Here is a 9,922-nt window from a genome sequence, read left to right on the forward strand (position 1 = left end):
TGTGGGAACTGTCCCGCATGACAAATAACTCCAGTGTCCTGCCCCCCTATGTCAGCCGGCAACGGCCTGTCGGCAGACACCAAAGAGGGACCACGAGAGTAGATCTGGGCCACTGAAGAGGGGGTGACTATGCCACCGCCCCGCCCCGGAGCTGCCCCTGCCTGTGTAGCATTTTCTGGCCACTTTCCCATTTCAAACACCGACCTGCAGTAGCTCCTTGCTCAGACGTCCGTCCTGGCTCCCAGCGCTCCAGCCTGTTCTCAGCCATGTCGTGACTGTTTTCAGGGAACTGAAGGAAATCTGTTCAGCCTTTTGAGTTACAAGGACACAGGGGGCAAATCCTTCTTTTACGGACAGGTTTGGTCTTTGTTTGCGCTCGGATAACTCAAAAAACAAGCTAGTTTCAACACTTGAGACTCGGCGTGGCCCAGCCCCTGGGGCGAGTTGCCACCTGTGCTGGGTTTGAAAACATCTTGCTATGAAATAATTAGGGTCGAATTGTTAATGTTCGTGTAGTGGGACCAGGCGGCGGCAGCCAAAGCTCGCACGCCTGAAGGACAAGTCGAGGCATGGTGCCAAAGATGAGACTCGGGCGAGCTGTGGATCATGACTTAAATCCACATTGTTTCATCAGAAGCAGCACGTGGGACTTGTGCGCCCGTGGAGACGCGCGTCCATCTGCCCGTCTGCCATAGCGAGCCGTCTTAGGCAGGTTGTCTCAAGTCCCTGTCCCCGTGGTAATGAAGGACCACGTGGTCCTGCAAACAGGCTGCGGGGACACCGCTTGCCTTTCTCTCCTGCTGATCTCCGCAGAGCCGGCCAGGCTCCAGCACCGCCGTGCAGCAAGAAGGGGCTGCAAGGGGCCTGCCATCCGCCCAGCAAGATGCAGGCGCTGCACATCCCTCTCCCAGACTGCCCTCCGTCGCTCCACTTGGCTCTCAGCCGATCCTTCTCCTCCTGGGCTGGGGTGCCGGGAAGAGGGGCCCCTGCCTCTTCAGTCTCCCGAAAACCAGCGAGCAACTCCAGGGGCCAGTCCTGTTTCCTACCAGGCTTGAGGCTTCCCTTCCTGGAGGGCAAGCGGTTTCTCTGCTTCCAGCAGTCAGGCCCTGGCCCATGCAGGGGCCCCCAGTGCATTATATTATTAAACTTTCGCCAACTAATAATACTTTTATGTAGGGCTGGCAAGCTCCTCAATTGACCACTTGAATATTGTCAACTGACCAGTTAATTGACTGCATAGTTTTTGTGACCAGTGAAAAGTCATAGGAATGTTTTAAAAAGCTACATTTTTTATAGTTTTCTTGACAGAAATATTTTTATTGTTGTTTGACACATTTCTTAATGGAAAATTTGTGCTTTTTCTGTGTATCAGTTGGACCAATTTTTTTACAATTTTTGACTAATATTTGATCAGCCAATTGGCCAACATTTATTTGACTGGTCAGATACGTAGCCCTAGTTTTATGTATACACAGGTGTGTGCATGCATGCATGCACACACACTGGACACACTTATTTTTACATGTCTTAAACCCAGGGGAGAACAGCTATTGTCCAGGCCACCTATTTCACATGCCAGGCTATACCCCCCTGTGGCCATAACCTCTAAACCCTCAGTGCCACGGCTCAGCAGAAAGGACTGCGGGTCTCCTCCTGATGCCCCAGCCAAGCAGGGGGATTAACAAACCTGCCAGGGCTTTGTTTGCATCGCAGGATTAGGCTGAGTGGTGCAGTGCGTATGGCCCAGACCGGCATGGCCAGGCTCTAACTCAGGGGCCAGCACACGCTCAGCTTGAGAGCCAGTGTGTGGGCTCCCACAAAGCAGCAACTGATCCAGCAACCTCGTCCTTGCCCCTCACAACGCTTCGCTCCGGCCACCCGGAGAAGGAAAGGAGCAGCGCTCAGCTCCGCCGTCCAGAGCGAGCGACCGCTGTCTCAGCAGGGGCCTGTCCGCGAGCTCTCTGGAGACGGGAGAGGAGCCGCTCGCTCTAGTCTCTGCTAACTAAGACACAAAAAACACCTGTGGAAGTTGCCAGCAGACTAGCAGGGCAGCTCGAGCCTGCGAGGCTTTGGGATGAAATATTCTCCTGGTCTCTTAAATTCACACTGGCAACATGGTCCATCAGTGAGACCCGCATTCCTGTGAAACAATATATAGCACCTTTTGCAGCTATATATTGCAGTGCACGGTGTAGTATATACCAATTTATTATAACCAGAATCACAATGCAAGCTAATCTTGGTAATTCAACAGCCTCCCTTACGATTCAGCTGCCTTGCTCTGTGCTGGACTATGAAAATGGGATATTACTCAACCCAGTATTAACTCCTAGCAATACAGCTCCTTGCTGACTTTTTCTGTGCAGCTACTGCACATTTTATTGCAGCTCCATCAGCATCATTTAAAGCCTCAGATTAATGGCAAGATTGCTTTAAAGAACAGACAAAGCAAAGGGCAGGAAACTGGATGGAAAGTTAGCCCAGGCTCAGATTTTTTTAACTCCCAAGCCTCTCCAGCTGACAGTAATGTGCCCTGCTAGCAATGAAGAGGGATTTAGGAAGGTTATTACCTTTATTTTGTGCAAGCCTGATTCATAGCTGCTGGTCCCTGGAGGGGAGATGGTCAAACCTCTCAGACGCCACAGCCCAGGGTAAGAGAGCGTTTCAGAAAGTTATTAAATTGCCAAGAAGGTAAAATCAGATTGATCCAAAACAACCAACTGGGGGCCTGCAATCACCTGATCACAGTCTGCAGAAAGCAGTGCTCAAAGCCAACGTGCGGGTTGGACTATTTTGAGTTTTTCCAGGTCATGTCAGATGTACTTTGCATTTTCAGATGTGATGTGTGCCCCTGTAATTAAATGGTAACAGGTTGAAAATCAAGGCTGGGCATCTGAAGGGGCCTGGCTGGTGGCTGTGGGCACATGCAGCACTTGCTAGTAGGGTAGTTCTTGCCCTACGCTCACCTAGTCTGCAGTTCTCTTGTCTTGTGGACTTCTAAATAGTGCTTTTTACCTATGTAAGTGTCCCAAATGCCACCTCCAGCAGCAGTGATTCTGGTTCCCTGGCAGTGTGGACACGTGTCTATGTATGTAGACTGAGCATTTGCAGCAGGGTATACACTGGCCACGTGGGTACACAGCCACATACGCATGCCCCCTGGCGCTGCCGATTACCAGCATCTAAGGCACAAAAAGTAGGTGGCTAGGAAGTGCCAGAGGCCGGCAGCTCTGGACAAGTCCTGCCTGTGGCTCGGTGGCTAGAGCGCTGTCCCGGGCAGGTCCAAACTCCCGTGGGAAGCAAATGAAAAAGAACTTCGATTCCAGCTGCAAAGAAGCTGGACGCCGGGCGAAAGCCAAGCAACGTGGTCACGTGGAAGGAGCAGGGCCTCGGTGAGTGATCGGCCTGCACGGTCATCATCTAGTCATGGACAGCTAGTCGTGGACATCGTGCAGCTTCCACCTGCCTTTCTGGGCCTTGCTGGTTGCCACGTGGGGCTGGGAAGGAATTTTCCCCTTTATCCAGAAGCCACAGTGCTGCCGTCCAGCCTCTTTGATGCCTTCCCGGACTCTGCTGCCTCTGTGAGATGGGACTGTCAGATAGCTTGTTTGCTAAGCAAAGGCTTGAAATAGCTCTCTGTTTTGAGTTTTGATCTTCTTGGGATGGCCCTCAGCCAGTGGACGCCTTGTCTGGGGGCCCACTTAGCAGAGTTGCATGGAGCACATTGTGATGAGGACAGAGAGGCCCTTTCTCAGGGGTTCCCTGCAATACCAATGCATATCCAGGAGCCCGAGTTCCCAGGGCCATGGGAGAAAGGAACAGTGTTGTGGGCCCTTGGCCACGATGAGTTTTCTTCTGATAAGGGTCACTTTTATCGTTTTAAACTTGGATAGTTTCTCTTCTGTTTGGTTGCTGTTTTTCAGACATCTGCTGCTTTGTGATACAGACACTAGCTTTGCCTTGCCTACAGGAAAAGTCAAGTACCTCGGCCATTCCCGAGCCCTGGGCTCTGGGAACCAAGGCCTCGTGTCACGAGAGCCAGCCGCAGGTTCTTCTTCTTCCATCCCTGAAATACTTCAGCATGGGGCGGCAGCGGAGGTCATGCAGAGAGGTAGGCCTAGGACCCATGGCTGCCCCATGCTGAGCACAAGGCTCAGGACAGCGTCAGGGTCTCCCTTCACAACCTGATCCCCAGTATTGCAAAGGGAGCTGGACATTTGAAAACCCTGGCCCTTGCTGTCTGGAGTGAAGCTATCTGAAGGCCACGACTGCTGCTCTGCTGTGTGGATGGACGTCTCTGGCTAGTCTGGTACACGTGCATCTTAAATTAACTTTGCAGATGGATCTACAAAGAGATCCATGAAGGGCAGAGACACAGAAATCTCTCCCAGCTGCAGCTGTGGACCGCAGATTACCCTTCAATAACACGGCGAGCAAGATGACAACAGTAAAGCCGAGAAAACCCACCTCCTCCTGCAACAACTGGTTATGTTGCTTGATAGAGCTGTGTGTGCTGGCTTTCTGCACCTACGGAGCATCTTAACACAAAAGTCACTTTAGGTTATTTTGTGCCCAATTAGAATATTGCACCCAATTAGGCACAGTCCAAACACTGAATTCACTCCAAAGAGATTAAAGCTTTTTTTTGCACAGCATCTTAAATGACCCTGTGCAGCCAGACTTGGATAATTAATGTTCTGTTTAGTCACTAGGCTGAAAAGTGGAAGAAAATAAGGAATGGGCATTCTGGCTCTGGGAGGCCAACTGCGGGAGTCAGCAAGAGAACAAGTCCTAGGAAAAGAAACTTTGGCCTGAGTTGCTGTCTGCTGCAGAGTCAATGAGCAGAGGCAAGAATTAAAAGCAGCAAAGACCTAGGAGACAGAGCACCTCGCCATGCTCTCCAAGAGCTCACAGCACGGTTCTCCAGCCTCAGGATCTTTTCTGAATGGAAACAGCCCACAGCTCCATGACTTGGTTAATAGCTCGAGTCAGAAAGGAGTGACAAGGGCAAAGTGGGATTGATAATCTCACTAGAGGCCACCATTCCTGTTGGTATTTCGCAGTGCTTTGCAAAGGTGTCCATGCAAACTCAGGTCTGAGTTTTTCTGGGAGGTGGTGGGGTTATGTGTGAGAATTGACTCAGCGGGGGGGGACCCTAGTTTCCAGAGTGAGCTCCATCAGTGCAGCTATGCAAGCTCCCTGGTCCTCAGTCACCTATCTGTAAAATGGGGGAGCCATACCCAAGTCCCTTCTCAGCAGTTAGGACTACGAAGCAATAACATCGATAAATTGGAGAAGTGAGACTTGAACTCGAAGCCTCCTCACTCTCAGCATTAGGCCAGAAGGGAAGGGACTCTAAAAAAGCACTTAGGTGTTTCCACGTGGCCTAAGTCTCAGTTTACAAGACTTCATCCAAGACTGCAGTCCTGAAACCCCTGCTCAGCTGCTGTCTGACCCTGGCAGGGTTGAAACTCCGCTGGCCCTTCACTTTGGAGCTCAAAAGTTTCCTGGGCACCTGAAAGTTTCTCTCTGCATATGCAGGTGCCTAAATCCCCAAGGGCCTGGCCGGGCAGGCATGTGCAGAGCACACCCAGCACACCCTGTGCAGCAGCAGCCTGGCCAGGAGGGGAGCAGGAACAGAGGGAATGTGCTGCCAAGTGCAGAGGGGAAGGGAAGGGTCTTAGTTGCATGGGGGACTTAAAAATGTCCCCTGGTGCTGCTCCTCCATGCGATCTGCCCACCCGGGGATGCTGGGAGCTGGGGTGCAGCCAGCTCTGCACCCCACGTCCCCTTCCCAAAGCTTGGATCCACCCAACCTGCGGAGACTCCTGGCTCCTGGGCGCCAGACCCACCAGCCCACAGGCTGCTCTGCACAAGGGGACTGTTCAGAGGTGTGGAAAAGAGTCCAGGACTCCTTGGGCCAGAGGGAGGGAGCAAGAGGAGGCAGGGGTCTGTAGCCTAGTGGTTAGGGCATTTACCCAGGAGAGGGAGACCTAGGGCCTGCTCCAAGGACCCGCTGACTGCATCGACCTATCCTTGGGACTGAACCTGGAAGCCATCCTTCCCCTCCCGGCTGAGCGCCCCAAGAGAGAAACACCTACCTCTGTCAGCAGCATTTTCCTCCCGTCTGGGCTGAGCAGCTCTTCCCTCTCGCAGCTGCCGTGGTTCCCACGCCGAGGCACCACAGTCCCACGTGCCGGCACAGCGGGCCTCGGTTCTGACTTCCGCTCCACGTGGAGGGGAGCACGGTCAAAGCTGTCAGTCCCAATGCAGGAGAGCAACTGAGGGTTGAAGCGAGTCCTGATCAGGGCACAGGCTGGGAGGGCCAAGGCCACGGAGTCAGGGTTAGGGGTCCACACAGGCCAGAGACCAGGTAGCTGGTGTGGGCTGAGGCTCTTCGGAGGGAGGACTCAGCCCGATTCCTGACGACCGCCAGCTGGGCCGCAGCTCATTACACAGGGGGTTTAGGTTCCTCTCAGACCCCAAGGGAATCCGTGCTGAGCCGGGAGTGGCTTGGAGTAACCCATGGAGATGCTGAGTCTGGGGTCCCCTCTGTGCTCAGGAGCAGGCAGGTGCCCGCGTCTCCCTCTCTGGGGACCGAGCACCAAGAATCGTGCCCTGAAGGCAGGCGCCTACAGACATTTTCTGAGGAACAGGGCAGGTTCCCTCTTTTGATGGGGGCTGGTGCTGCTGCTACCTCCCTAGCGCCTGCAGCACAGGCCCAGCATGTGGACACACGGTCAGCCCGAGGGGATCCATCGCACATGCCTCACTGCCAAGGGCATGCCCGGCAGGACGGTGGGTATCCAGGGGCCAGGGAGAACCACCACGAGGTTGTGGCCTTGTGCTAAGGGCACGGAGCTCGCAGGGACGAGTCGTGGTCCTGGGTCCTACTCTCAGATTTGTCCCTGGTTTTTGTCTAATATAAACCAGTTTCAACTCAGGACACCCCTCTACCAGCCGAGTGCCCTAACGGGACATTTTGCCCCTATTAAATATCTGGGCCTGTAGGTCTGGGAGAAGATGTCCTACGACCTTGGAGAGCCAGCAGCAAGTATCCAAGCGGGGAGAAAGTCTAGGAGGAATCTCCTTCCTCAGTGCACACCAGTGTGCGGATGTACAAGCGCGGGCACAATGGCTCGTGGTGAATTTGTCTAATGGGTGAGGATTTTAAAGGACAAGACGTCAGGAAGTCAATAATGACCTAAAACGTTTTAATAACCTTGGAGTCATTTTTAGTACAAATAATCAGGAACACGTTTGAATAGTCAAAACAGCATAAATCCCCTTAACTATGCTTTTGTACCAAAGAAAAGTTAATACAATTTTAAATTAAAAGAATAAAAACATTGGTATACACAGTGCTTTGGCTCTATATAAGACGACCTTTCTGGTTATTTTTTTTTTTAATCACAGGTTTCTTTTTAAATCCTCGCTAGAGGAGCTGCTCTTAAAATGTTTTGGTTTTTATTTGAAGGGAACACAATAGGCTGGGTTCAGACAAACCACCACTGCTCTCCCCTGATGGGTGAAGACAGCCTATAAGCACTGCTCTCCCCTGATGGGTGAAGAAGACATTTTTACATTGGGTCTGAAATTCAAAAGAGAGAGAGGGCTGTTAGTTCTGCATTACATAGAAAAACCAACAAAAAAGGGCAGAAGGATTATCCCATTCCCTTCCCCACTTTAGCGCCTACAAAACCCACCCCCCCACCAAATTTCAGCAAGCATCTGACAGTCGGACCAAATCTTAGTTGAAAAACCTCCTTGCATCAGGAGCTGTTAAAACAAAACGAACTGAAAACTGAGTAGACCTGGACCCCGAGGAGAAGAGCGATACAGCGATGGGAGGAGCGCTGGCGGGAGGCTGTAAGGACAACGGTCCGGGGGCAGATGTAAGCATTGCAGTGGTGCCTTGCGGATGAAGCTGAACCGGGGGCACTCGAGGACGGTGTGAGCAGAACAGAAACAACTCAAAGGGCCCAAGGGGCATTCACGAGTAAATCATTTGAAGTCCTCAGTGGGAGCAAGTTGGCTCCCCGAGCACAGGGAAGCGCTGGTTCACTCTGAGTCTGTTTCTGTCCTGCCCCTTCAGGACTTTTCCAGGCTGCTTTGCGAGGGGAGGGAGCACGACAGACCCTGGCACAAGCCCCAAGAACTGAGGGCGGTTCTAGCTAGGGCTGCCTGTTCGAGAGTGCGCGGGAAGAGCAGTGCAGCACAGACACGTCCGGTGAGGTAAGGGGCCGTGTAGGGCACTTACAGCTCGCCTGCTCCACGTCTTGCAGGGGAGTCTCTCCCGGGCACCCGGCTCCCTGCTGGCCCGAACATCTCACAAAGTAAACTGCTCATGCGTCACCTACTGAGTTAGTCTAGAGGTTCAAACCTCTGAGTACAAAGGCCAAGGCAGCAGGGAGAGACTCACTCTGAAGTCTGAGTCTGAGTCTGGTGCGCCTGAGTTTAGCCCACAGGGCGTTAAGTATCTCCCAAGAACGGCTCCTGATGCTAAATCCTAAGAGCTATTGAGCCCGAGTGTCTGCAATCCCATCGTCTTCAAAGGCACGATTCACGAGCACTTATTCTAGCCAGTAAGACAGTCATCAGCATCACCGCAGCCTACCTAAATCTAAGCCTACGAATGCCTAGCGTAGTAATTTTATCATCAGGCTTTTCCTTTTGAACAATAGCCCCTGAAAGCAAGAGCTCAGAAATCATAAAACAGGCTATGATATGCTTGTGGTTTGAGACAGTATTAAATCATTTACTATACAGATAATTTGTTGGACCTTTAGTCATGTCCCATCCACCATAAGCTGGAGCCCACATACATTTCCATCCCTAGCTACACCACTGGACCAAGAGTTGTAGAGCCAGGCTATATGCCACTATCGCCCAGCTTGTTCTCTGAGAAACACAAACCAAGATGCATAAACACCATTTAGAAACAAGTGATTTGGTTTCTCTTCATTTAAAAGAGCAAATTCTATATCTTTCTATCCTCAAAGATCAACTGCAATTTTTCCTGAGTTGTACAGGCACTTCCTTTAACAGATTATTATATACTCTTCTTTAAGTGAGCAAGCATTCAAGTCTACAACTGATTTGAAGAGTACCTATATGTTTCTAATTAGGCAAGAAAAATCATAAAAAAATTGAACTTTTCCAGAGGCTGAAATAAAGCTGTGTATTTCCAAAGGCTAAATAATGACTGTATTACCTATTAACAGTGTACTTAGAGTAAAATGTATTAACAAAAAAAGCCACCAAGACTGTTAGGTCACTGAAGAATTAGCATTGCAGTAAATGCTCATCTACTACAGACTATTTTCCATATTACTCGGTGGTGTTAGACAACATAGCAGAGCTGAAGTAGGATAATCACATGCACAGGCTGTAATACATAGCAGTACAAGAGGCTACATCCATATATAAAGTTAAAGGGAACAGAGACACTGTATATATGCAAAATAATATCTCGTGACAATGATGCAGGCAATGGCCAGAGTGAAGGTTGCAGAGTCAGCTGGCATTCTTTCATTTAAATGCTTGGCTATGCCACCTGCATGGTCACCTGCCATGACAAGGGGCATGAACAATTCTACTTTTTTAAAAAAGGGAGTAAAATAAAATCCAAAGGAGTGTCCTCTCCAGGGCCCTGAAGTTGCCTTTGCTTTCAAAATGCCTGGAAGAGACGCGTGTTTATTCCATAACCCTCGCTGGTTGGCTCAATATAGTGAACACTGATGCTCTTCTCTGGGGCCCCAGTGTCCAGCTGACTAACGGGGAGACTCCCCAGTGCCGACGACACTTACTCCACCATCCTGCTGCTGCTCCTGGCATGTGAGCGACACTTGGCGCACGGGGCGCAGAGCAGGGGCAGTGGCTGAAGAACGCACGGGGGTGCTGGGGAGGCCCCTGCCCAGCC

The 9,922-nt window shown here is 51.2% G+C and overlaps 1 protein-coding gene across 1 annotated transcript in view; it reads right to left on the reverse strand.

Moving 5' to 3' along the window:
- Nucleotides 1–7,196: 7,196 nt before the first annotated feature.
- CLDN19 (claudin 19) overlaps nucleotides 7,197–9,922 on the reverse strand; it is a 26,527-nt gene continuing 23,801 nt past the window's right edge. The window contains exon 5 of the mRNA XM_019512027.1: nucleotides 7,197–7,591. Within this exon, the coding sequence (XP_019367572.1) occupies nucleotides 7,540–7,591 (52 nt within the window). The 3' untranslated portion in view covers nucleotides 7,197–7,539. The remainder of the gene's footprint in view (nucleotides 7,592–9,922) is intronic.

Source organism: Gavialis gangeticus, unplaced genomic scaffold (assembly GCF_001723915.1).
Source record: "Gavialis gangeticus isolate Ggan-Ray unplaced genomic scaffold, GavGan_comp1, whole genome shotgun sequence".
Classification (NCBI taxonomy): domain Eukaryota; kingdom Metazoa; phylum Chordata; order Crocodylia; family Gavialidae; genus Gavialis; species Gavialis gangeticus.